Source organism: Tamandua tetradactyla, chromosome 1 (genome assembly GCF_023851605.1).
Source record: "Tamandua tetradactyla isolate mTamTet1 chromosome 1, mTamTet1.pri, whole genome shotgun sequence".
Lineage (NCBI taxonomy): Eukaryota > Metazoa > Chordata > Mammalia > Pilosa > Myrmecophagidae > Tamandua > Tamandua tetradactyla.
In genome coordinates, this window is record NC_135327.1 from 40,928,895 (window position 1) to 40,956,653 (window position 27,759).

At 43.5% G+C, this 27,759-nt stretch overlaps 1 protein-coding gene and 1 long non-coding RNA gene across 8 annotated transcripts in view; one reads left to right on the forward strand and one right to left on the reverse strand.

The window, feature by feature from the left end:
* The window catches only part of SLC24A3 (solute carrier family 24 member 3), a 540,914-nt gene that overhangs the window by 160,054 nt on the left and 353,101 nt on the right, over window positions 1-27,759 (reverse strand). For all 6 annotated transcript variants that reach the window (XR_013157172.1, XM_077114817.1, XM_077114819.1 and 3 more), the window contains exons 4-6: window positions 25,074-25,148; window positions 20,637-20,721; window positions 19,919-20,022 (exon numbers count right to left, since the gene is read on the reverse strand). Coding sequence is in view for 5 of the 6 variants with exons in the window: in XM_077114817.1 (XP_076970932.1) it covers window positions 19,919-20,022; window positions 20,637-20,721; window positions 25,074-25,148 (264 nt within the window). In the remaining variant the exon portion in view is untranslated. The remainder of the gene's footprint in view (window positions 1-19,918; window positions 20,023-20,636; window positions 20,722-25,073; window positions 25,149-27,759) is intronic.
* Window positions 20,085-27,156, forward strand: LOC143645516 (uncharacterized). Of its 2 annotated transcripts, none has more exons than XR_013157174.1 (4): window positions 20,085-20,193; window positions 20,625-20,748; window positions 20,908-20,997; window positions 27,015-27,156. It is a non-coding gene; the product is annotated as an uncharacterized LOC143645516 (long non-coding RNA). The 2 variants fall into 2 exon arrangements; XR_013157173.1 differs by lacking the exon at window positions 27,015-27,156 and adding an exon at window positions 21,481-21,719.

The following is a 27,759-nucleotide window of genomic DNA, read 5'->3' on the forward strand; positions in this document are numbered from 1 at the left end:
TCCTGTGGTGGAGCACCTGGGAAAGGGAAAGGATGTGCTTCTGGAGTGCAGAGGGGACATTCAAATTCCTGTAAACACGAGAACTCCTAAGGCCACTAGTAAGCACAGGCCCAGGAAAGACACAGGTCTTTTTGGGCTGACCTCCTTGATGGGAGGGCTGAACTCTGAAGGAGAGCACCAGCCAATGCAAAGCCAACTTGTAAAGACAGTGAAATATGCTTTTTCCCCCCCATTGGCTTGTTTTATTAAAAAAATTTTTATTGAGAAATATCTACACACCATATTAAATGATCAGTACTTCACAATATCATCACACAGTTGTGCATTCTTTTCCTTGATCGTTTTTAGAACACTTGCATTACTCCAGAAAAAGAAATAAAAAGAAAGAAAAGAATACATACATCCCATACCCCTTATTTCTCCCTCTCACTGAACAACAATAGTTCAATCTATCCAATTTGTATCCTTTATCTCCCCCTATTATTTGTTTATTTTATCCTTATTATTATCATTATCATTTGCTCATTTGTGTCCATGCCCTGGATATAAGGAGCATCAGACACAAGGTTTTCACAATCACAGTCACACTGTAAAAACTATATCGCTTTACAGTCCTCTTCTAGAATCAAGCCTAATGGAACACAGTTCAAACAGTTTTAGGTACTTTCCTCTAGACACTCCAATACACCATAAACTAAAAAGGCATATCTATATAATGTGTAAGAATAGCCTCCAGGATAACGTCTCAACTCAATTTGAAATCTCTCAGTCAGTGAGACTTTATTTTTCCTCATTTCTCTCTTCCTCTTTTTCAAGAAGGCTTTCTCATTTCCATGACGCCAGGTTCAAGCTCATCCCTAGGAGTCAGGTCCCATGTTGAAAGGGAGATTAACACCCCTGGGAGTCATGTTCCACATAGAGGGAGGGCAGTGACTTCACCTGCTGAGTTGGCTTAGAGAGACAGGCCAACAAAATAGGTTCTCTGGGGGTGACTCTTAGGCATAATTATCAGTATGCTTAGCTTCTCCTTTGCAGGAATAGGCTTCACAGTGGTGAGCCCTAAGATTGAGGGTCAGCCTATTGAACTGGTTGTCCCCACTGTGTGCAAGAATATCCAAAAAGTTGCATATTTTCTCCTCAGTCCTCCAAGTATTTGCAAATACTTTTTATTTTCTGCTCAAATTACTTGGGATGTATCAGAGCATCACACTAAACTGTACAAACCAACAAGATCTGAAGCTCTATTTAAGATTCCATGTAATTATGTCTTCAAGTAAACAGACCATATAGTTAAACTAGGTAGTGCACTACACAAAATATAAATTTTGAACCAAATAAACATCTCTTCCTTTGGTCTCACACACATGTTGAAGTTTGAAAATACAGACCATATCATCCTTTACTCAGTAATCTGATTTACCTTAGTCCTATCCAGGCCAGCTTCATTCATATCTCTAGATGAAGTCTGATCACTTCTTCAGCTTTTAAACAGTTGCTGAATAGGGTACTGCTGACTTTCATAACTTTAGTGCTCTAACTCTGGGTCTCAGGTGTCATATAAATACCCAAAGTTTCAGGGAATGTCCAGGTTATATACAAATAGCTTAGTATCTTAGAATTTAGAACTATCAGTTACAACTCCTACATACATGTGACTGCTGTAAGAGTTTATAATCTGGGAACCCTTACAATAGACCCCAACCTGATAAACCATGCTCTCAACTTTAATTCTATGAGTTTGTATATTAGAGTTAGTCCACGTGAGTGAGGCATGATAATATCCGTCTTCTGTTTCTGACATTTCATTCAACATACTGTCTTTAAAATTCATTCACCTAGTTGCATGCCTCACAATTTCATTCCTTCTTGCAGCCACTCAGTAGCCTGTTGTACGCAAACACCACAGTTCCTCCTTCCATTCCTCAGTCACTGTCCTGAGGCCACTTCCATCCATTGCTAATCTCAAATACTGCCACCAAAACCACCAGTGTGCAAATGTCCATTCCTGTCACGCTCTCAGTTCCACCAGGTACATACCTTGCAATGGGTGGCAAGATGATATGGGAACCCCAACTCTAGCCTCCCGTGGAACCACCACACTTTTCTCCAGAGGGGCTGCACCTCTCCACTTCCCTACCAACAGTGAAAAAGTACAACTCTTTCTCCACCTTTTTTCTAGCATTTGTTTCTCTCTGTTCATTTTTAAACTATTTTATTCGCACATCATACAGTCCAACCTAAGTAAACAGACATGCCTTTGCTACCATATCTATATGGAAGACCTTTCCTTTTCTTCTGCAAAGAATCCATAACCCTCTCCCATGCCCCCTGCCTGTGGACATTTACTTTGGCAGAATGCCTTTGTTACCTTCAGTGGAAGCATATTACAATGTTACCGTTGACTATAGACCCTACTATGCACTGACTGTACTTTTTCCTGCATGTCATCCATTTTCAACACCTCTCAATGTTGACATTCATTTGTTCTTCTGCAAAAATGTTTTTTTATTTGTACATTTAATCACCATCCTTGTCCACTTCAGGCATTCCTAAGTTATACTGCCTCAGTCATTATCCTCTATCTTTCCTTCTGGTTTCATACATGCCCCCAGCCCCTCTCTCAACCATACTCACATTCAGTATCATTCAGTGTACATATATTATTGTGCAAACATCAGGTAATATTGTGCTACCCATTTCTGAATTTTTCACAATCAGTCCTATTGCATAATCTGGATTCCTTCAGCACTGTTCTAGTTTGCTAGCTGCTGGAATGCAATATAACAGAAACGGAATGGCTTTTTTAAAAAGGGGAATTTAGTAAGTTGCAAGTTTACAGTTCTGAGGCCAATTAAAGAAAGTCTATGGAAATGTACAATCTAAGGCATCCAGGGAAAGATGCCTTGCTTCAAGAAGGCCAATGATGTTCAAGGTTTCTCTTTCAGCTGGGAGGGCACGTGGTGAAATTTGCTAGGTTTCTCCTCTGGCTTCTTGTTTAATGAAGCTTCCCCTTCATTAAACAAGGGGACGTTTTCCTTCTTCATCTCCAAAGGTTGCTGTCTGGTGGTTCAGGCAGCTGATTGTGCTGACTCTGGTTCTCTCGTCACTCTGTCATGGTTCTGTGGCTTTCTCCTTGTTCTCAAAAGAAACTCTCTCCGAAATGTCTCCTCTTTTATAGGATTCCAGTAAACTAATCAAGACCCACATAGAATAGGTGGAGCCATGTCTCTATCTAATTAAATTTAATACCCACACTTGATAGAGCCACATCTCTGTGGAGATCACCTAATCAAGCTTCCAACCTATAGTACTGAAGAAACCTTTGTCCTCACAAGATTGATTAGAACTAAAACATGGCTTTTCTAGGGTACATACATCCTTTCAAACTGGCATAAGTACCAAATGCCCAATCTCTACCCACTTTTTATCTCCTGATAACCTGTGTTCTTAACTTCAACTCTCAAAATTCCCTCATTAATATAATATTAGTTCATATTAGTGTCATATAGCACTTGTCTTTTTGTTTCTGGCTAATTTCACTCAGTATAATGTCCTCAAGGTTCATCCACGCTGTTATATGCTTCATGCTGACTTTATTCTGTCTTACAGCTATGTAATACTCCATTGTATATATATACTACAGCTTGTTTATTCATTTGTCCACTGATGGACATTTGGACTGTTCCTATGACTTGGCAATCGTAAATAATGCTGCCATAAACATTGGTGTGCAAATTTCCATCTGTGTCCTTGCCTTCACTTCCTCTGAATATATACCTTGTAATGGGATTGCTGGAATATATGGCAATTCTATACTTAAGCTTCCTGAGGAACTGCCAAACTACTTTCCAGAGTGGTTGTTTCATTTTACATTTCCACTAATAGAGAATAAGTGTGCCTCTGTCTCTACAGTCTCTCCAGCACTTGTTTACTCTTTTTTTTTTTTTTGATAATGGTCATTCTAGTGGATATGAGATGGTATCTCATTACAGTTTTTGATCTGCATTTCCCTAATAGCCAGTGAAGTTGAGCATCTTTTCATGTGCCTTTTAACCATTTGCATTTCCTCTTCTGAAAAGTATCTGTTCATGTCTTTTGCCCATTTTTAATTTGGGTTGTTTGTCTTTTTGCTGTTGAGTTGTGGGATTTCTTTTTATATTCTGGATGCTAAACCCTTATCTGATAAGTGGTTTCCAAATATTGTCTCCCATTGTGTAGGCTGCCTTTTTACTTTCCTGAAAAAGTTCTTTGATGCACAAAAGTGTTCAATTTTGAGGAGATCCCATTTATCCATTTCTGTTTTCAATACTGGTGCTTTGGGTGTAAGGTCTAGGAAACCACCTTCTATTACAAGCTTGATATTTCCCTACATTTTCTTCTAATAGTTTTATGGCCTTATCTCTAATATGTTTAGGTCTTTGATCCATTTTGAGTTACTATTTGTAGAGGGTGTGAGATATGAATCCTCCTTCATTCTTTCTCATATAGATATCCAGTTCTCCAAAAACCAATTATTGAATAGGCTGCTCTGTCTCAGATGGGATTCTTTGTTAAAGACCAATTAGCCATAGATGAAAAGGTCTATTTCTGAACACTCAATTAGATTCCATTGGTCAGTAGATCTAACTTTATCCCTGTACCATGCTGTTTTGACCATGGTATCCCTGTACCAAGCTTTTTTACAGGCTTTAAAGTAAGGTAATGTGAGATCTTCCACTTCATTTTTCTTTCTCAAGACATTTTTAGATATTTGGGGGCACCGTGCCCTTTCAAATAAATTTGGTTATTGTTTTTTCTGTTTCTGCAAAGTAAGTTATTGGGATTTTAACTGGTATTGCATTGAGTCTAAAAATCAATTTGGGTAGAATTGACATCTTAACTTTACTTAGTCTTCCAAGCCATGAACATGGTATGTCCTTCCATTTATTTAGGTCTTCCATGATTTCTTTTAGGAATTTCTTATAGTTTTCTGTGTACAGGTCTTTAGTATCCTTAGTTAAATTTATTCCTAAATATTTTACTCTTTTGGTTGTTATTGTAAATGGAATTTTTTTTCTTGATTTCCTCCTCAGCTGCATTATCACTACTGTATAGAAACACTATTGATATTTGGTGTTGATCTTGTACCCCACCACTTTGATTTACTCATTTATTAGCTCTGGTAGCTTTGTTATGGACCTCTCAGGAATTTCGACACACAGTTTCATGTCATCTGCAAATAAACTGAGAGTTTGGATGCCTTTTATTTCTTTTTCTTGTCTAATTGCTCTGGCTAGCACTTCCAGAACTTTGTTGAATAACAATGTTGACAGTGGGCATCCTTGTCCTGTTCCTGATCTTAGAGGGAAAGCTTTCAGTCTTTCCCCATTGAGGATGATGTTAGGTGTGGATTTTTCATATATTCCCTTTATCATGTTAGGAAGTTCCCTTCTGTTCCTAATCTTTGAGGCGTTTTCATCAAGAAAGGATGTTGAAATTTGTCAAATGCCTTTTCTGCATTAATTGAGATGATCATGTAGTTTTTCTGCTTTTATTTATTGATATGTTAAAGTACATTTATTGATTTACTCGTATCAAACCAGCCTTGCTTACCTGGAATAATCCCACTTGGTCATGGTGTATAATTCTTTTAATGTGCTGCTGGATTCCATTTGCAAATATTTTGTTAAAGATTTCTGCATCCAAATTCATTAGAGATTGGTCTGTAATTTTCTTTTCATGTAGTATCTTTGTCTGGCTTTGGTATTAGGGTGTTTTTGCCTTTGTAGAATGAGTCAAGTTGCTTTCCCTCCTTTTTTAAGAGTTTGAGCAGGATTGGTACTGTTTTTTTCTTGAATACTTGGTAGAACTCACATGTGAATCTATCTGGCTCTGGACTTTTCTTTTTGGGGAGCTTCCTGATGACTGATTAAATCTCTTTACTTCTAATTGGTTTACTGAGGTTGTCTATTTCTTTTCGATCAATGTTGGTTGTTCATGCCTTTCTAGGAAGTTGTCCATTTCATCCATGTTGTCTAATATATTAGCATATAGTTGCTCATAATATCCTCTCATTATCTCCTTGATTTCTGCAGGGTCAGTGGTTCTCTCTCCTCTTCCATTTCTGATTTTACTTATTTGCCTCCTCTCTTTTTTTTGTCAGCCTAGATTAAGGGTCCATTGATTTTATTGATTTTCTCAAAGAACAAACTTCTTGTTTTGTAAATTTTCTCGATTGTTTTCATATTCTCAATTTCATTTATTTCTGCTCTAATCTTTGTTATTTCTTCTTTTATTTGCTTGGGGCTACTTTGCTGTTGTTTCTCTAGTTCTTCTAAGTGAACAGTTAATTTCTTGCTCTTTCTTCTTTTTAAATATAGGCATTTAAGGCAATGAATTTTTCTCAAAGCACGACCTTTGCTGCATCCCATAAATTCTCATATGTTGTGCTTTCACTTTCATTTGCATGGAGATATTTACTGATTTCCCTTGTAATTTATTCCTTGACCCACTGGTTGTTTAATACTGTGTTGTTAGTCTCCATATATTTGTGAATTTTCTGGATCTCTGCTGTTATTGATTTCCAACTTCATTCCATTATGATCCGAGAAAGTGTTTTGTATAATCCCAATCTTTTTAAATTCACTGACATTTGCTTTGTGACCCAGTGTATGGTCTATCCTTGAGAATGATCCATGAGCACTTGAGAAAAAGGTGTATCTGCTGTTGTAGGGTGTAATGTTCTGTAAATGTCTGTTAAGTCTAGTCCATTTATTATAGTATTCAAAATCTCTGTTTCCTTATTGATCCTCTGTGTAGATGTTCTATCCATTGATGAGAGTGGGGAATTGAAGTTTCCAACTATTATATTAGAGGTGTCTACTTCTCCTTTCAGTGTTGTCAGTGTTTGCCTCATGCATTCTGGAGCACTCTGGCTCGGTGAAGAAATATTTATGATTGTTATGTCTGCTTGTTGAATTGTTCCTTTTATTTTATACATAGCATCTTCTTTTTCTCTTTTAATTGTTTTACATTTGAAATCTAATTTGTTGGATATTAGTATAGCTACCCCTGCTCTTTTCTGGCTGTGGTTTGAATGAAATATCTTTTCCCAACCTTTCACTTTCAACCTATTTTTGTGCTTGGGTCTAAAGTGAGTCTCCTGTAGATAGCATATAGATGGATTCTGTTTTTTATCCATTCTGCAAGTCTATATCTTTTGATTGGGAGTTTATTCCATTAACATTTAACGTTAATACTCTAAAGGCACTAGGCACTACTTTCTTTTACCATTTTGTCTTTTGGATTTTACATGTCATATCTATTTTTTTTTCTCTTTTTACCTTTAGGATAGTCTTTATTTCTACACTCTTCTCTAGACCTCTCTCTCTTGCCTTTTCCTCTCTGCCTGTAGTTGTCCCTGTAATATTTCTTGTAGAATGATCTCTTAGTCACAAATTGTCTCAGTGATTGTTTGAAAATATTTTAATCTCACCCTCATTTTTTTTTGTATTTATTTATTTTTCTTCCTCATTTTTGAAGGACAGTTTTGCTGGGTATAGAATTCTTGGTTAGCAATTTCCTTTTAGAATCTTAAATATATTATACCACTGCCTCCTTGTCTCCATGGTTTCTACTGAGAAATCCACACAAAGTCTTATTGGGCTTCCATTGTATGTGATAGATTGCTTTTCTCATGCTGCTTTCAAAAGTCTCTCTTTATCTTTGACATGTGACAATCTTATTAGTAAATATCCTGCAGTATGCCTATTTGGATCTATTCTGTTTGGGGTATGCTGTACTTCTTGCATAAGAGATGGGAAATTTTCAGTGATTATTACCTCCAGTAGTCTTTCTCTTCTTTTCCCTTGGTCGTCTCCTCCTGGGACACCCACAACATGTATATTCATGCACTTTATGTTGTCACTCAATTCCCTGTGACCCTGTTCATATTTTTCTTTCTTTTGCCTATATTTTCTCTGTGTGTTTGATTTTAGATGATCAGTCCTATAGTTCACTAATCCTTTCTTCTGCCTCTTCAAATCTATTGTTGTAGGTTTCCATTGTTTTTTCATCTCTTCTATTATGCCTTTCATTCCCATAAGTTCTGTGATTTATTTTTTCAAACTTTTGAGTTCTTCTTTATGCTCATCCAATATCTTCTTTATAACCTCCCTCAGCTCACTGATGAGATTTTTGATGAACTTTAGCATGTCTGTTGGAACATCCTGAATTAGTTTAACTCCTGTATCTCATTTGAAGTATGGGTTTGTTCCTCTGACTGGGTCATATCTTTGATTTTCTGAGCATGGCCCATTATTTTTTGCTGCTGTCTAGGCATTTGATTTTCTTAATTAATTTTGAGGTTGTTTTCACTCTTTTACTCAGAGTTTTCTTGTGGATGACTTTGTTCTCTATCTGTTCTTTGACATTCAATTCAACTTATTCTAGACCTCTGACATACGTTCTGTTTGATTGATTAGAATTTTGCAGATCTTGTTTTTCTGTTTCTTGCCCTGCTTATATGGAGGCTTTTTTTTAAAGGAAGGTTTCCTCAGATATTATAGGCCCTACTCAGACCTTCCCAAACCAGACAGGCCCACATCTCTGGAACAGAGAGTAGCCAGCATCGGTTTTCCCTGAGGGTGAGACCCAGCAGGTTGTCAGACTTTCCAATGAAGCCTCTAGACTCAGTGCTTTTCTTATCCTATCTACTATGTGACACTTGTCTGCTGCAGCTTCCAAGCAGGGTAAAGTGATGCAGTCCCTTTAATATCATCAGACTTTCCCTGCCAGGGGGTTAAGACAGTGATGAGGTAGTAGGCGGTCTTTGATTCCTTCTGTTTTCCAGCCCCAGGGACCTGAATTTCTGAAGGAGGGATTCCACTTGAGCTGGGCTCTGGCCCCTTTTGTTAGGGAAGTATGCCCTTTGGGAATTAACCCCTTTAACCTGACTAGTTACTTTGTCTCTGAAATATGCCTTAATTGAGCTGTTGACTGGGGAAGTGCTGGAGCCTGAGAGTGCTTGCAGTTCTATCCAATGAGCTGTTAAGAAGTAAAAACAAACAAACAAACAAACAGCAAAAAGTCTTTTCTGAGCAGGATCCCTGCTCCTTGGGTTTGCCAATCAAGAGCTTGAGTTGGTAAGTGGCTCTAACTGTCTCCAAACTCTATGTGCCCTCTTTTCTTGGGGTCCAACCCTTTTCCAGTGTTTTGTAGTATGTGCAGTACAAGATTATATACCATGATCAAATGGAATTTATCCCATGTATACAAGGTGGTCCAACATAAGAACAGCCTGAAAATCCACAACAAAGGTACTAGAGCTAACAAATGAACTAAGCAAAATGGTGGCTTAGAAGAGCAACATGTAAAAATCAGGGGTGTTTCTACACATTGGTAGTGAACAATCCAAACAGGAAGTCAAGAAAACAATCCATTTACAACAGCAACTAAAAACTCAAATGTCTAGGAATAAATTTAACCAAGGATATAAAGTATACTTATACAAAGAAAAGCATAAAATAATAAAACATTGCTGAAAGACATTAAAGAAGACCTAAATAAATGGGAAGTCATTCCATGTTTTTAGATTGGAAGACTAAAAATATTAGTCTTTAAATACACAAAGCAATTTACAGATTCAACATAATCCAAATCAATATTCTAACAGCTTTCTTCATAGAAATGGAAAAGCCAAGTTAAATTCATTTCTATCATGAAAAAGAACAACTGTACTTGGAGTACTAAGACTTCCTGATTTTAAAACTTATTACACAGCTACCATAGTCAAAACAGCATGGTACTGGCACAAGAAAATACATATAGCACAATGGAATAGAGAGTTCAGAAATAAATCCTCATGTTTATGGCTAACTCCTTTTTGACAAGGGTACACAGTCCACTCAGTGGGGAAAGAATATTCTCTTCAACTAATGGTGATGAGAAAATTGGATGAAGGTAGATCGCTACCTTCTACCATATATAAATTACCACAAAATAGATCAAAGGCCTAAATAAAGAACCAACATTATAAAAATGCTAAAACAACACATAGGGAAACATCTTTAGGATCTTGTGTCAGGCAGTGGTTTTTAAAATTTACACCAAAAGCATGAGTAACAAAAGGAAAAAATAGATAAATGGGACGTCATCAAAATTCAAAACTTTTGTGCATTAGGGGACTTCATCAAGAAAGTAAAAAGATACTCTAGAGAACAGGAGAAAATATTTAGAAACTTGATAAGTGTTTAATACCCAGAATATATAAAGAATCCTATGACTTCATAACAAAAGACAACTAAATTTAAAAAATGGGAAAATGACTTGAATAGACATTTCTTTAATGAAGATATACAAAGGGCCAATAAACATAGGGAAAGATGCTCAATGTCATTAGGCATCAGTAAAGTGTAAATCGAAACCACATTGAGATACAATTTCACACCCCCTAGAATGGCTCCTTTTTTAAAAAAAAAAAAAAAGGAAAATAACGAGTGTTGGACAAGATGAAAAACAGGAATCATACGTTGTTGATGGGAATTTAAAACAGTACAGCCAAAGTGTAGAAAACAGAAAGTTAAACACAGAATTACCATATGATCCAGTAGTCTCTTTGCTAGGTATATAATCAAAAGAACTGAAATGAGGAATTTGAACATATATTTGCACAATGATGTTCATAGCAGCACTAGTGACAATTGCCTGAAGGTGTGAGTAACACAAGTGTCATCAACAGATGAATGCATAAACAAAATGTGGTATATACATATGATGGAGTATAATTTCGCCATGAAATGGAATGAAGTTTTGATAGATGCAACCACATGGATGAACCCTGAAGATATCATGTAGAGTAAAATAAGCCAGACACAAAAGGGCAAATAGTGTATAATCTCACTGATATGAAAGAAGCAGAATATACAAATTCATAGAGTCAGAAACTAGAATTCAGGTTCTCAGGGATCAGGCCGGGGTAGGGAATTGGGAGTTATGTTTAACTAGTATGGAGTTTCTGTTAAGGAATGATGGAAAAGTGTTGGCAATGGATAACGGCAATGGTGGCACAACTTTGTGAATATGATCAACGCAACTGAATTATATATTTGGAAGTGGATAGAATGGAAAATCTTTGTATATAAGTTACCAGGAGAAACCCCCCATAGAAATGCACAATACGAAGAGTGAAGTGTATTGTAAACTGTGGACTATAGTTAATCACATAATTGTAATAATGTTTTATCAATTTTAACAAACATATCATACTAATGCAAATTGTTAATAATAGAGAAAACTGCACGTGTGTGATGCAAATTGTTAATAATAGAGAAAACTGCACGTGTGTGGGTATATGGGGACTCTTACTTTCTGCATGATTTTCTCTGTGAATCTACAACTGATCTAATGAAAAAATATATATCATTTTTTAAAAAAAGATTTAATGACTTACTCCTTGCAAGCAGTATTGAGGAGAGGGCCCAGCACACAGAAAGTGATCATAAGTCTTAGCTGTTTTCATCACTGATGTTACTAGTCTCTCTATTATTGTCATTACATTGGAGGATGCTGGGATCGTGAGAGGGGAAGTGACTTTTCAGGGTCTTACTTCTGGTTGACAAGAACAGGCTTTCTTGGAGACTGGCAGCAGGGCTGGGAAAACACAAAGCTGTAAAAAAGGAAGAGCAGGGATGGGCAGTGCATGGGGGCATAGCACAGAGTCAGTCTGGGCCACCATGCTACCCTGTCCATGGAGCAACGCCCACTGCTCCCACCTCTCCAGAGCACTGTCATTTAACTAATCCTGATGGAGGAAGCATTCCCATCCTGGCTGAGGCCTTTTGACAAAGGTTGCCATCATGTAAGTTTTTATGATTTGGGGTGAGGTGCGTTGTCTTTGGCCCTTCCTAATGTGCACACGTGGTGGCGGGCCAGGAGTGTCTGAAGGCATGCAGGGCAGTGAAGGACAAGTGCCCCCTGCTGCAACACCCAAACGAGCCCAGCTCAGATGCTGAGAGGCTTGCATGTGGCAGGAAGAGTTCTTCCCGGCAAGTTCAAGCACGGCAGACACAGGCAGTGTCCCTGTCCACATCCCATCCAGGGTGCCTTCGTCCTGCAAGCACTGATGGCTCCTGGCATGAGGGTGTCCACTGGCTCTGACCAGTGCTTGTATCCCAGGAGCTGCAATAAGCAATGACTAATAGCAGGTGGAGGAGAAATGCCCAGCCTCCAGGCCCCCCAGGTGGGACATCCCCAACCATATTCTGCACAGTCCCCCAGAAATGTCCTGTAGGACTTAGCCTCAAGTGTCCAAGACTATAACCTAATCATCCACACAGCCTCTCTTAGCTCCCCTTCCACCACCTGTGCCTAGGAGACCCCTCTTAAGAGGTCTCAGCATCTTCCTCTGGAGATGTGAACCAACAAGTCCCAGAATTCAGGGCTTTGACCAAGCAGATCACACTCTACCTGAGTCTCTAAAAACACAGGCTTGGATCCAGCCTCTGCTCTGCAGAACAGCCCTATACTCTCTACCTCAGCCCCTCCAGGAGCAGCTACCATGACCAGACACTTACAGAGTGACTGAAGGACTGCTGTGCATTTTATTGTTTGCCTCATGTCTGCCCAGCCAAACGCCATCAGGGAAGCCCATGAGAAGGCACAGACATTGTTCTGGAGTCATTTTTCTATGCTTCGAATGATAACTAGGGATTGAAAGTTATGAACTTGGTGGAGGGGAGCTGATTTTATTCTTGGGAGAAGGGGGAAATGGGTGGTAGTTCTGAATTACCCTAAGTCATTTGGGTAACTTCAGTTCCTTGCCACTGCCAGGTCAATAACAGCCAGGTGAGCTAGTCCAATTTTGTTTGGGGATGCCAGCTACGGAGGGAGTTGAAAAGATCCTCTTTCCTGGTTAATGTGGTGTGTGTACATGAGGCTTGAAACAGCTCCAGCTATTCTCTGCCATGAAAGAAAACCAGTCTGAGGAAGGGGAGAGAGGAGGTTACAGTCAAGAAAATCACAAAAAATAGGGCTGGAATCCTGACCAAACCATGCCCGAGGTCCCTATGCCTCGGCATTTTTCAAAAACATCAATAAATTCCCCTCATTTAAGAAGCCAGTTAGAGTTGGGGGGGTTTTGTTAACTGAAACTGAAAACCTCTTACCTGATCTAGACATGAATAGGAGATTGGATCTGATTTCAAGAGATAATTTCAAGGAGGGAGAACAAGACAGAAACAAGTTCTATGAGCCAAAGGCTAAACTAACACAGAGACTTGGAGTGGGGATGCAGAGGTGACTGAGAAGGGGGTGCACAGAGCTGTGAGCGCGCGTGCGCATGCGTGTGTGTGTGTGTGTGTGTGTGCGTGTGTGAGGGGGGTGAGTGACCTGGATGGAACTCTGGGCCTGAAACAACAGCATCTGTTGAGGCAGATCAGGTGAGGGGTTTGTGGGGAGGGGAGGGAGAGTCTGCCATGATCTGGCCTTGAGTAGGGGGAAGTGGGGCAAGTAGACCAGATATAGGACTGAGGAGTCAGAGGTGGGTGATTTATGCAGCCCGGACCAACTTCCATGACAGAGCTGCCTCCTACCCAGGCCAGGCTTGGTCCAAGGATGTGAGCAGAGCTGAGGTTGCAGTGGGGTCTTAGGCAGGGACAGCAGCTCCTTGGAGTCATTTGGTCTGGTAAGGGGCTGGGGGTTTGCACACTAATAGGCCCTCCTGAGGCAGGTGGTCTACTGAGGGAACCAGGTGAAACTGCTCCTCCTGGACCTAACCATGGCTTTGGTTCACTCCATCCCACACCCTGTGCTTCTGCTACTTGGTCGATCAAATACTAATACATCCTCCTGGGCAAGACCTTTCCCTGCCCCTGCCCTCCTGGGTTTCCCAGGGATTGTTCTTTCTCTCCCTCACCTCGTTCATCTCCCTGCCTCCAGCCACTGGTTTGGTTTGGCATCTAGTGGCCTGTGGTGTTTAGTCTCCCCTGTCCTCAGCTCCCAGCTCTTGGGCACTCTGGCTGCTTCTCATAGTTGGCACATGGCACATGAAATGCTGGGCTGTGTCTGGGGAACAGTAAGCCAGGAATCAAGGTGCACAGGGAAACTGGGGCAGTGTGAGGGGTCTCTCATTGTGCTTCCCAGCCAGTAAACCCCACCTGTTGGGTGGGAGGGAGCCCGGCTGTCAGGTGACCCTACCTGAGAGTTGGCTGGGCCAAGTATCTCCATCACCACCTGGGCCACGTTCTGCTGGTGTGTCTCTTCTTTCCTTGACCCCAGATCCTACACACAAAACGTCTCAAGAATACATAAAAGCTAAGAATAATTCTAAGAATGTAGGAACATCTGGAGATTTTTAAATCCTAGGTTCCCCCCACTCCCTTTTACGGTCAGCAGTTGTGGGCTAAAATCCAGGCTTAACCACCTTATGGCAACATTCCTGGGCATCTGTTTCCTTGTCTGTAAATGAGGATTACACTGTCTTAAAGCTTAGTGGGTGTATTTCTACAAAGCTTTATAAAACATCTAATGTGGTGTCTACATGTGGGGAGAGCTTAATAAATGGTAGCTGTCATTTTTTCGGTGGGGGGCAGCTTACCTTTATTTAGCACCTAATTTTTACCAGGCCTGTATCAGGAGCTTTAAACATATTACCTCTTTTAATTCCTACAATGAGTACACTAAATATGCATTGCAATTCTCATTTACAGATGAGAAGGCAGTGACTTTTACAACAAAGTGGTAGAGATAGGATTTGAATCCTGAGATATCTGGTGCCAAAGCCCAGGCCAGAGCCCAGCCTCTGCACTGGAAAAGGCTGCTACCCAAATGATTCTTCTTTCCAGACATTTGTGATTATGGTGGTAGGATGTTCAATCTTCTTTTTCCTTTAACTTGACAGACAGGATAAAGAACCCAAAAATAACAGTTAATGGAGTGATCCACTTAACTTGTGTTTTGCTTTCTTTGTGGCTTTAGCAAAAATAGTTCATGAAATTTCTTGTCTTCCCTAAAGAGTCTGGCTCGTTGGTAAGGTAGAGACTATAGTTTCTCTCATCCCTCTAGAGAGATTATATATTAGTTGGGACATTGGCTGAGTGGCTGGAACAAGAAGCCTAAAAATATGGTGGCTCAAACAAGATGGGAATCCATTTATCTTTCCCATAAAAAGAGGTCAACAGTCTTATCCAGGGACCCACACCCTTCCTATCTTGTTGTTCTGCTTTCCTCTGAAGTATTGTCATTCTCCACCTGATTGAAGCAGGCTCATCACAACCTGTTAAATTCCAGCCTGTAGGAGGAGAGGCTGGAAGGTAAGCATTTTCCTTTCAAATGTGACTGGAAGTTGCACCCAACATTCCCACTCATCTTCCAATGGCCTTAACTTAGTTACACACCCACACAGAGTTGCAAGAGAAGCTGGAAAATGTGGTCCCCAGCTGCATGATCATGTACTCAGCTGAAGATTACAGGGTTTTATCACCTGTGTCTCTTTGCCTGAGGGCCTTCTCTGGGGGCTGGAGCCCACTCCACCTGGGCACCTGGCAGGTCAGAAGTACTGGGGTCTTAGGTGGAAGCAACCCAAGGGTCCATCTAATGTAGTTATTTTGACTGATCATTCACGTTAGTTTTGAGCTTCCTGACAGCCAAAGCAAAAACTTGAGATCAGGAACAAATTTGCTACAGCCGTCAGCGATTTGAAAATGCAATCTAAATGCCCCAGGTGGCATTAAAGCCTTCCTCTGTTGACAAGAAGAGTCAACGTGCATGTTGGAAAATTCGTTTCAGAGGCTAAAGGGCTTGCTTCCTTCCAGGGTTGGTAGCTCTCCAGCTGACACGATCCTTGGGCTCCTGGGTCTTCCCATCTGTCACATGGCAACATTCTCTATTCTCTAGTAGCTGTCATTCTTAACATTAGAGGAAATGCCCTAAATGTAAGGTGTCCTGCCCCAGATCTCTTAAAACTCAGCTTAGTACCGATGCTTGTGTTTCACCCACGGGAGCTGGAGAGGAGATCAATGGGTGACTTATTTTTTAAACCTTAGTCTTGACTTCGTAGTAAATACTCCCTGAGCCCCACTCTTATCTCATCACCTTTGCTCTCCTGACATTCAACAGGCAGCCCCTACATCTTTTTGCCAAAAATCACCCCAGCCCATGCCCAGCAATCTGAAATACTGGGGAATTAATTAATGCTCTTTGGGACATTTATCAACCAATAACTGAAGGCAGCTGGTGGCGACACGCCTCAGGTCCCCTGCCCCTCGGAGGGAGAGCTTAGAGGTCCATGCTCACCCCGTCCCCCCAGGTCCCCAGGAGAGCTGCCGACAGTGGTAACTTGCTGCTTTTACACTCGTCGCCCGCTGCCTTCCTTTCCTGCCCATCTTCCCACTCTCCTCCTGCTGCTTCCCGGCATCACCTCCCAAGAAAACTTTTTGTGCTGAAGTCTTTGCTTAGGGTCTCCTTTGGAGGAAACCCAAACTAAGGGAGTTTCCAACTCACGTGTACAACTTCTGGGGGCCACTTGGGTTTGTGTCAGTGGACAGACTGGCAGGGACCAGGTGTTACGTGAAGAAAGGCCGAGATCAGAGGGCCCTTGAAGAACTTCGGGCACAATGCTCAGAAGCCAGGAGAGCTGATGAGAGAGTGCTTTATTAGGCACCAGTACCATCTGCCGCTGGTACTATTTAAAATATGCAGGTCCTAATCTGGGATGCAGTGAATCTGTTTACTCTCTGTGGCGATGTATTTAAAGCACCACGTGTTCTGAATGGCCAATTTAAATTCAAAAGTACATTGTTTTACAAAATTGGCATGGGGTCCAGTGAATACAATATGTATAACTTATGCCATAGAAATACATTCCCATGCTGCATCACGAGCGTGTTGGCTTTTCTTCCTTGTTATTATTTTTTGCTTTTTAAATAAAGAAAACTTGTAGGACCACAGCCCTGTAAATCCAAGATGCAGGGATGCCAAGATCTGCCCTATAAGCCACTTTCTAAAAAGCAATTTCCTTCGTGTCCCATAAAACTCCTCAAAGCCTCTTACATGAACACCGAAGCACTGGGTATGTTTGCAAACTGCAAATACAGCAGACATTTAATTACACTGAATTCATCAAAACTCTAATTGAGACAGGAACTCCAACCTTACAGCTAAATTACTTTAATTTCAGATGGGTAACAGACTTGGTCATGTGCAGCCCTTCGTGCCGGAACCCATTAGAGAGGCTCACAGGCGCTTGCCAGGAATACTCCCCGCCCAATCAAAACACAGCGCAACACAGATAACAATGCGAAGTGAGGGCTGCAATTGGATTTATTAATCAGCCCTATCCCTGAAACCCATCCTCCGCTGAAATGTTTTGCTGCATCTGCGCCAACCACCTGGAAGGACACTTCTCCAGATTAGGGCTGGACAGCTGTCATTTCCTGCTGATTTTTCTTTCTTCCCACTGATCAGATGGCACAGAGGCAAGGACAAGTTACCCTGCATTAGTCCTCCTGTCAACATCCCTCATTTTGATTTTCATTTCAAACACCTTCTCCTGACATTCCTTCCCATCCCACTGGGCATTCTGTAGCTACCAGATGATGCTGTGGGTGCCCTTGACTGTTTGGTAAATTCTATCAACCTGTTGGTCAAACTATCCCAGGGATCCAGAGTGAGATTCTGAGGCAAGACCCTCAGAGTGATAATGGGTATCTAGCTTTATGGAGCACTTTCTGTGTGGGCCGGGTGTTGTCAATGTTGGACCTGTAACACTCTTCTATCTGCTCTACATTTAAAGAAACTGAGGCCCAGAGAGGTTAAGTCACTTCTCTGAGGTCCCACAGCCAGCATGTGGCAGTCTGGATTCAAACCCAGGCCAAGTCTACCTCCCTGGCCCATGTTCTTTCTGAAATACCAATTTGCTTACTCTATAAAGATTGCAGAGATTCTACAAAGCCCCCGAAAAAAGAGCTGGATCATCTCGGCCATTCCCTTTTGGCCCTCCTTGGCAAAGAAGGAAAGGCTGACACCCTGAATTCTACTGGCTGGTGTCCCAAACTACCGTGCCGCTTGTTGGGGCCCCATCATGGATGTTATTTCTCTACATCGCCATGTGATGAGGCAGGCTGAAATCTCCCGAAGTGGGTAAAGGGACTGACGACGACACTGGTGTGAACTCAGAAGGCAATGTGCCCTTTGTGCAGGTGTTCTAACCAAGATGGTGATTAACTGCACTGCTAATAAATTATGAAACACAAATGCATTCAAGCCACTTCATAAGCAATTAGATGCATGGCATTTACTAGACACTTCCCAGTCATTTGTTTCATTTATTTACGTTAGTTCTCTCCCTTCAGGCTTGCTTTAGAATCAAGCTTCAGGTACCAATGAGTAATGAACAAATGACAGCACTAATAACAGCCAGGCTATCACACTGCTAATGGTGACAATGCTAATTAAGAGCATGGTGACAGCAATGGGCCCTTCTACCGGGCCTGAGTGCTCATCTCCACAAGGCATGAGAAAGTGTCCAAGGCAGGCAAAGTGCAAATGCACTGGAGGCAACGGCAGAGACTTATATATTTTCAGTTAACCACGTTTATAGGAGACTGAAAAAAACTCCCACTATGTCATGAAATCCACAAAATCTAAGATGAGAGATAATGGCCTAACAGGATGAGAAAAAAGAAAATGTTCCATCAAGCGAATTGGGCAGAACTCAATCACCATGCAGGGTAAGAGCCGTCTGGGGCTGCTTCTCAGAAGCGACCCTTCCTTGTGGACTCAGGAGCCAATCCCTGCAGAGACCCACAAAGCCCTCTGCCTGTTGCCCAGAAGCCACTGGCCCAAGAGGCAACTCAGAGAACTTAATCTGCATGAGAAAGTCAGTGAAGAAATGGGCAGGGAAAAGCAGGAAGGGCAAGCCTGGGTGTATCCTGCATTATAGGATCTCTACTTTGTGTTAGAGAAACAGGCAGCGCTGGGTGCCCCAAGTCTCCTGGTCTGGGAAAGAGTGCTGGAGAAGGGCTCGCCAGGATGGATGGGCCCTTCAAGCTGATTGGTCACTTCTACCAGGACACTGCATCTTCCATATCAAGGGAACTGACTAGGATTACCAGGGTACCCAGTATTACAATTGTGGTAGCCTTGATGGGCTTTGGAAGTTGCTTTTTCTAGAATATACTCGAAGTCCTGAGCATTTGGGCAGAGAAAGCTTAGGGCCACCTTTACTTTCAATAAGATGCCTAAGAAGCTTGAGGCCATGAGCTGGAGAATGGCTGCAAACCCTCAGGTTCCAGGGCCACACACCACACCCAGCTGCCCGGCTGCCTCACACTGGGCTTCTTCCCACAACTTTCTAAATGAGGCGCCAGCATTCACAACAGATAGGGGCCCCATGAAGAGGCCCACTGGTAAAATGCAGACATTCAAAGCTCCTTGCAAACTCCCAAGCAAGCTTAAAGCAAAAAAGCCAATAAAATGCTTCATTATCATGGAAAAAGAAACACCTCTGGCCTACTGCGATTATTTCAAACTGTCTTCAGCACAAAAAATCTGTCTAATTTCCTTTCTCTCTCTCTTTTACATAATATCCATTGAGACAAAAATATACCTAAAATTGTTTTAGGCCATTCTAGTTCAAACCAGTAACATGTCAGAATGGTTCTGAGTGTGACACTTTCAAATGTGTACCCTACATCCTTCAGGTGGGTTCAATTATTTACCCCTGGGGACTCCATATTCCATCAATGTGGAGGTCAGATAATGGGGTGTGATGGTTTTCAGCTCTAGCACAGCAGCCACTGAGGTGTGAGCTCCCAACTCACTGTTGCTCAGAGTCACTGCGTCCTGACGCTGCCTGTGCTCCAGCAGAATGGCCTGCTACCCCAAGTGCCCACCATATCTTCCAGAGGACCATGCCTGACATGGCCATGATGCTCAGGCTTACCTGCCCAGCGAAGAGTCCACACACACCGATGATGCACAGGATGTTGAACACAGCCGAGCCCACAATGGTGCCGACGCCCACATCACCCTTTGTGATGAAGACTCCTGAAACAGGGACCCAACATTAGCCAGTGGGCACAGCTGGTAGTACAATAAGGTGGGTGCAGGGGCCTCCAAGGTGGGCACAGGGGAACTCCAAGGTGGGCATGGGGTGCCTCCAAGGTGGACATGGCAGAACTCCACAGTGGGCATGGGGGATCTCCAAGGTGGACCCAGGTATCTCCACACGGGGGAATTCCAAGGTGGGCATGGGGGGGCCTCCAAGGTGGAGGTGGCAGAACTGCAAAGTTGGCATCGGGGATCTCCAAGGTGGACATGGGGGACCCCAAGGTGGACACAGGGGAATTCTAAGGTGGGCATGGGGGATCTCTCAAGTTGGACTCATGGGGGAACTTCATAAGCATGATAGGAAACGGCTGTGGACTAGAGATCGGGATGATAGATGCTCCTGTACCACAGGAGCACTGGCAGTTGGTCTGGGACAAAATCACACCAAGCAGAATCATTTATTATAATAACAGTAGCAGAGTGGGAAGCTGTAGTTCTGCTCATTCCCTGTCTGTGGCAGAGTGGCCGACAACCTGCTGGGAGGCCGATGGTCTCCAGAGCTCATTTCCTAAGAGAGGGAATGGCTGGGATGTCCCCAGGTCATCACCTACCGATGACTGACGTGAACAGCTCAGGGGCTGAGCTTCCCGCTGCCATGAACGTGGCCCCAGCCACATCCTCGCTGAGGTGCAGGCGCTGCAGAAGAGCAAAAACACAGACCAGGTAAGTCGGATTCCACTAGGGACCGAGGTGGTCGTAGCAAGGATACCTGAGGCCCCACCCTAAGAATCAGAAGGCTTAGTAAGAGCAGGGCCACTGGAAGTTGGTGGGTGGGGGCAGGGAGCTTCCAGTTAGCCTTCAGCCTCCTTCTCTTCCACATAGCACTCCGACCTCCACTGTTGGACTCACTGCTGGGTCAAAGTTCCACCGCTCACTGTCCTCCTCAGCCTAGGTGGGATTGCAGTGGAGACTGTGAGTACATGAGGAATAAGTGGGCCCCCTACCCAAATGCCCCAGAGGCTGTGCACATAAGGACAAGTAGAGTAAGCTAGGGTGATGCCGTGGTGGGGTGGGGGCGAGAGGCAACAGTGGGAGCTGGGCAGTTCATCTCCTTTCCAAGGCAGCACTGCTCGAATTTCCAACGGGGAAATGGGCTTAGTGGTGGCAGATATTTGTATTTAAGAAATGCCCAGTTCCAGATATTTATGCAAAACATTATGATTTTTGAAATTCTGTTGGCCCAGGAGCTAAATTAGGCTCCCAGTAACCAGTTTGCAAGCCTTCATTCCAAAGGGGCAAGCTATGTAGGCTGTGGGGGTGGGTGGGCTACCCCCTGAGGCCCTCCTCCCCATCCTCCATGCTGTTCTGGAACCCAGGGGTAGGGAGGGTGAGGCTAAATGGAAACTGATGAGGCATTAGCCCCAACAAGATATTCTATGCAATTTAACTCTCCAGGTCACTCTGTTTGCTAAACCAAAGGGTGATCTGCAAGATGACAGCATGCACATTAGGGGCTGGTTAACATGTTTAGCCTTTTTGGACTCAGTCATGCCCCAGAAGTACCTCGCATCCCAGCAGAGATGCAGGTCTTGGATGATGCCTTCAGCTGCACTACCTGACCCTGCCGGGAGGGGGCAGCATGGTCTGGGGAAGACCACCCCCTCCCTGCACTCTGCAGGAGGCGGCTGAGGGATTACCAGGTGAGGATTTTGATCTGGGGTTTGGGTTGCTGTGCTTGCGACTGAATATTCAGATACACTTTTCACCGGTGCTGAGACTTCAAGGCTGAAAGGCGTGGCCATGAGGGACCTCATCAGGGCCAGGAAACAAAACACAGTGCCCACACCTTTCCTGCCCTGAGATGGGAGCCTTGCCTTGGCATGGGTTTCTTCAGCTTGGGACCCCTGATGGAGGCAGAGTTGTGGGATCCAACCTCGGGGTCATCTCCAGTTTCTCTTGCTCCTCCATCTCCATCCATCTGCTTCTGTCCCCTCACACCTTCCCCTTTGGTCAGGAATTCACCTGGGTCCTGTCTAGTGTCTTACCAGAACATCAGGATCACCAGTGAGGGCTTCCTTTGCCTCTTAAGATCCTCCCGTCTACCCTGACAGAGTGACCCTAAGGCCCCCGGAGCTCCCTTCTGAGTACTGGACAACCCCTCCTGCCCCAGCCTGTCTCAGCACCAAACCCTCCCCACTGGTGCTGTGGCTTAGACTCCTCTCGCTCCCAAGTGCCTGTCTCTGAACCACTCTGCCCAGAGACCCTTCCTTCAAGGCTGCTCCAAGGTTGTCCCCCACCAGAGTTCATCTCTCCCTCCCCCTAACCTCTCTTTTCATCTCCCCGTTTTCCTGGCCCTCACCCAGTCTCTGCCCAGGTCATCCCAGAGCTGTGTGGTGGCCAGGAAGCCCGGACACATGAAGGACATGTGTTACTTGCTGACAAGTAAGCTGGTGGTCTCCCAGCACCCAGCATGGCGCCCACCAGCTGCGAGCCTCCTGCCCGCCTAGGGCCAGGATGATGGCTATGCCCACCGCTCCTCTTGGGGCTTGCGATTGCCTGGCTCCTTGAGCTGAGTCCTTCCTAATTTGCCTGGACACAGCTGAGCCCATCTACCGCAACTCATGCCGTCTCTCAACTCCTTTGCCTCAACTTACTGGCACATCTGGCGACGGAACCTCCTGCCAATCCCAGATCCTGGGACCGTCATTTCAGAGGAGACCTGAGCAGGTGCCCGGCAGGCACGGACACCACCCCGCTGGAGTGGCCCGGGTGGGATTGCGCATCTCCCCTCTTCCCTCCTCGTTATCTTTCTTTGCCTTTTCCCGTATTTTTCTGATTTCAGCATTAAGGTGTCTGAGACTGAAACTGTCCCACACCTCCCGACCCCAGCTGCAGGTTGTTGGATGGTATGGATTTTCCCCAACCCAACTTTCACAAAAGCCGAAAGCAGTATCCTTCTGAAGTTCTTGCCTCACTGCAGCCTGATCTAAGGGCAACCATTCAGGGCATAATATCAGATGCCTAGAGGGGATTAAGGAAGGCTCAGCAAGGTCAACAGGCCTGGGTTCCAGGGGGTCCTCTCCTCTGGTGAGAAAGAACAACTTCAGACACGGCTCTAAGAAGATGCAAACATACTGGATTTATAAATACAAGTGAACTCTTTCTTCATCCCACCCACATTTGCTGACATATTGATCCTTCAGCAATTACGACTGTCTGAGGTCTGAGAAGTCGCACATTGCTACAGGACACAGGTATGGGCATCTGCCTGGCCACCCTGACCTTGCACATAAGAGGTTAAAGGGCAGGAAGAACTCTGGAAAGCTTGATCCAAGTGCCGGCCCTCTGCTGTTTCTGCCTTCCCCCTCTGGCTGTGGGTCAGTTCTAGAAAAATCATGGCCCCATCCAAGCTGGACTTTGGGTTAGTGGAGGGGCTGTAAGCTCCCCTGTCCCCAACTAGCTGTGTGACCTGAGTAAGTTACTCAACTTTTCTGAGCCTAATTTCCTTGTATGTAAAGAGGGGATAATAATAGTTACCTCACAGGGTTCTTGTGAGGATCAAAGGGACATTTGGATACAGTCACACTCTTTGCCAACTGAGCATATGAGTCATGAAGCCCAATAAAAGTTAGTTTCTTTTTCCCCTCATTAAACATTTTCCTTCCTTTTTCTCTCCTTTTACCCTTTTTGTTACAACTCACCCCTCTGTCTTCTCTGCCCTTTCCTGAAGCTTCAATCACGTCTCCCCTAAAGGAGGTGCATTGTCAGTCCTTTGGGTTTTGTCAATCAGGTAGAACACATTCTGACCTTTGGGTTCATGTTTCTAGACCAGGGTCTTACTATCAACTTCGCTAGTTGACTATAACTTTTTTATAATAAAAAGCTGTGTGGGAGAGACAACGTAGTTATGCTTTGCATGATTAATAAACTGCAAAATGGTGGTAATTCAGAGATTACAAAGTACATCAGCTGCACGTGCTTCACCACCTTACCCTCTTCCACGCAAAGCTGACCTGCTTTCGAGCTTCATCACTTTGATCCAAGGGGGTCCATATCTGCCAACTCTCTCTCCTTACCTTATTCTCACCGTACAAAGGCACCCACTCCCACTGCCTCTCTAGGGTTACTGGGTATTGATTTTTTTTTTTTTAATATGAAAATCTAACAAGCTTCAAGGATGGAGAAAACATTGCTCAAGTTACTGGTTCTGAAAGTAGGGTCCCTGAATCAGCAGCCTCAGCATCACCTGGGAACTTCCTGGAAATATGAATTCAAGCAGCCCCTTCCCCCAAACCCTAGACCTACTGAGCAGAAACTCAGGAGGGATGGGGTGCTGTAACATTTGAGAACTGCTGGGATAAAGAAACTTGAATTCCAAATGGGAGGTGTGTCTGGGAGAGCTCCCTTCTGAAAACTGGGATTCTGGATTAAAAATAAAATAAAACAGAAAGCTTCCAGATAAAGGAAACTACATTTCAAAAAACTGACAGAGATGAAAGGGGCAAGAGAATGAAAGAGTCCTAGATCTGTTGGATATTTTTTTGATGAAAGGGATTAAACTTGGTGTTCAGCCCGGCATACACTGGGATGACTTCTAACAGGGTTCCTTCCCTGAGTTCTGTCCAATTATTTCATCTTATCGCCTGCCTTTGGGCTCTGCTTTGAGCATTTCTGTCTATATTCCGAGAGAGGAAGTATGACAGATGCGTGTGGCTGAAGGTTTCTGACTTGGCAAGAACCCCTTGCGTCACTAAAGGATAAGAGAACAGAAGGAAGTGGAGGAGAGAAAGGCAGAGAAAATACAAGGAGAAAGGAGGAGAGGATTTAAAAGGGGAAAAGAAAATAGGAAAGAAGAACACCAGCAGCACTTGTGAGTTACAGTCAAAAGGAGTGGGGAAAGCGTCCTTGGGTTAAGGTCTGACTGCCAGTCGGAATCATGAGATTCTAAGCAGGTGTTAAATTTTGTACAAATGCTGTAGTCCCTTTCTCTCCCACGTGCTGGTTCCTGGCATCTGGGCTCAAGCACACCGAGAATTAGAGGCATGTACCTCACAGATCTTCTCCAAGGAGGGCACGAAGAAGTCATCACACACAATGGCCAGTGCGTAGAACATGTACATTGCCTGGAAGAGAGGACACGAGAAGGGGTTGAAGTCAGAATGAATGCAGAGCAGTGGGGTGAGAATCCAGCCCTCCCCACCAGCTGGAGAGCTCCTATAATGTCCTCCATCATCATGAATCCTGCATCTCACTCAGAGGAAGTACAAAAGTCTCTGCGATGGCCTGTGAGCCCCGTCATAACTTGGTACTGGTTCTCTCTCTGACCTCATGGCCTGCCACTCTCCCCCTTGTCCACTTTCTTCTTCTCTAAATGTGCCATGGACTTCTGCCTCAGGGCCTTTGCACCTGTTCTTTACTCTTCCCCCAGATGTCACCCTGGCCCACATGTTCCTGTCATTCAGGTTCCTGCTCAAATGTTAGGCAACAGGCCTCAGACCTCCCTCCCTCCCATTTCTCTCTATCCCACTTATTCTGCTTTGCTTTTTTTTTTTTTTTTTTTAACATATTATACATTAAATCAGTTTGTGTGTTGCCTGTCTCCTCCACCAGAAGTCCATATCGATGTGATCTAAACCCTATTTATTTGCCATACCCCAGGACTTAGCACAGGGCCTAGCAAATAGCAGGTACTCCATAAACATATGTAGAATGAATAAATAAGTTAACGAATACTCCTAACTGCACTTGTTTCCTCTCCTGCTCCCTGCAGAATAGCCTTCTGCAATCTTGCCTACACCTTTTTAGCTTCTGTCCAGAAATCACCTCTTTACCTTATCCCACCCATGTTCTCCCTCTTTTTAATGGCATTTTATTTGGGCTACATTGCTAGTTGGTCATCCAGCTTCAATCCCCTACACCTTCATAACAGCACCTCTGTTTTATTCAAAAATACATCATGCGACATGTGGAAGGAGACACCACCTTTTTCTCCAAGAATAGATACTGACTGGCCAATAAGTATGTCCTATTCCCCCTTGGTGATGGCCATTGGGTCAGGCATGGGCACATGACCTCAGCTGGCCCAATTAGAAGGAAGGAAAGGGTTTATAGTCCTCACCAGGGGCAAGGTTTCTCACTCTGGTGCTGGAAGTGGGGAGGAAAGCTGGCCCTGATTGCCAGTCTCAGCTGTGCTGAGGGAGATCCAGCCTGGATGAAGCTGCCCCTGAGTCAGAGAGCATCGAGCCCTTCACGCATCACTGCGCCCTGATCACGTGATGCCAGAGCCCACCTGCCCCGGCGCTTCAGAACACAGCTCAGGCACTGCTGAAACCAGTTTGATTTGGAGTTTCCCCATTCCTTGCAGACCAAAGCATCTGACAGAAGTGGTTACTCATCCTTCAAGGCCCAGTATCCTCAATAGTGGACATCTCTCTCATTTTTTCACCTCCCAGCATTTTTTCCTTTGAGAAGTGCCCCATGGGAGGGGTCTTTGGTCCCACACGTCCTGCTTCCCTCACCACAGGCAGCAGACACGTGCCTGTAGGTGGGAAAAAGTCTGTTAGGAGCCAAGCAGGGATTAATCACAGGGAAGGGGAGAGGGCCTCTCCTTATGAGCTCAGCAGGGCTAAAAACAACCTGAGTCTGGAGCTGCCAGAGCTAGACAGAGAGTGGGCATGAGACCTCAGCTCACGCAGAAAGAAGTGGGGCAAGAGATGAGGCAGGTAGAGAGAGAAACACACACAGTGGTGCGCATTTGAACCCTGGATCCAGCTCTGAGACCAAAGCAGACTTTCCAATTTCATGAACTAAAAACAGGCCTTTTGCATGTAGGCTGATTTGAGTTGAGTTGCTGTCACTTACAGCTATCCTTCATGCAGCCTCCTGTAATAATGTAGGCCTGAAAGAATCCCTCCTGCCTTTGACTCTTGGCTGTGACACCGATTTAACCACCCTCCCCCCTTTTATAAAAGCTGGTTTCCTTTTCACAGGATGTGTTCAAGCTCTTCAGGAAGACTGTGAGATGCTAAAGTACATCCTAAGACTTGATTCTGTGGAAATATCAGACAAGCGCACAAAGATATACGCATGGTGACGCTCATACCAAGATTACTGATTATAATAAATTATCAAAACCTACCCATAACCTTTATATGGCCTGATGAAATATATCACATGGGATGGGTTATATAAACTATGATTCACCATACCATGAAATACTGTTAAAAGAGATTAGTAGATCCCTATTTAGCAACAATAAAAGGCATTTACAATACATTGCTATAAGGAAAGTGTTATAAAATAGTATGGGCAATCTCTTTTTTGTTATCTATGCACACACTTTTTTTTAATAAGTATTTTTACATATACGATGTTAGAAGGCAGTAAGTGAAAATAGTAGCTACATTGCTCTCTCAGTGTGATTCTCTTCATATTTTATAATTACTAGCCATACTTTCCAATTTTTCCACCTTCAACTTGTATCTTTTGTGTGATTTTTTGCAGGTAATGGGAGATATGAGAGGCAAGGACTCTATACTTCTTTCATCTCTATGAAATCTTGATGCTTGCATGCAGGGAAAGCTCAAAAATAACTTTTTATTGACTGATCTATTCACAATCTGTATAGAATTATTTGCCTGTAGGTTGTTTTGAAGTGTCAATGTTTTAAAAGTTAATGTTGAATTTTTATAGCCTTGTGGATGAGTCAGAAAATATATTCCCAAATTGAAATGG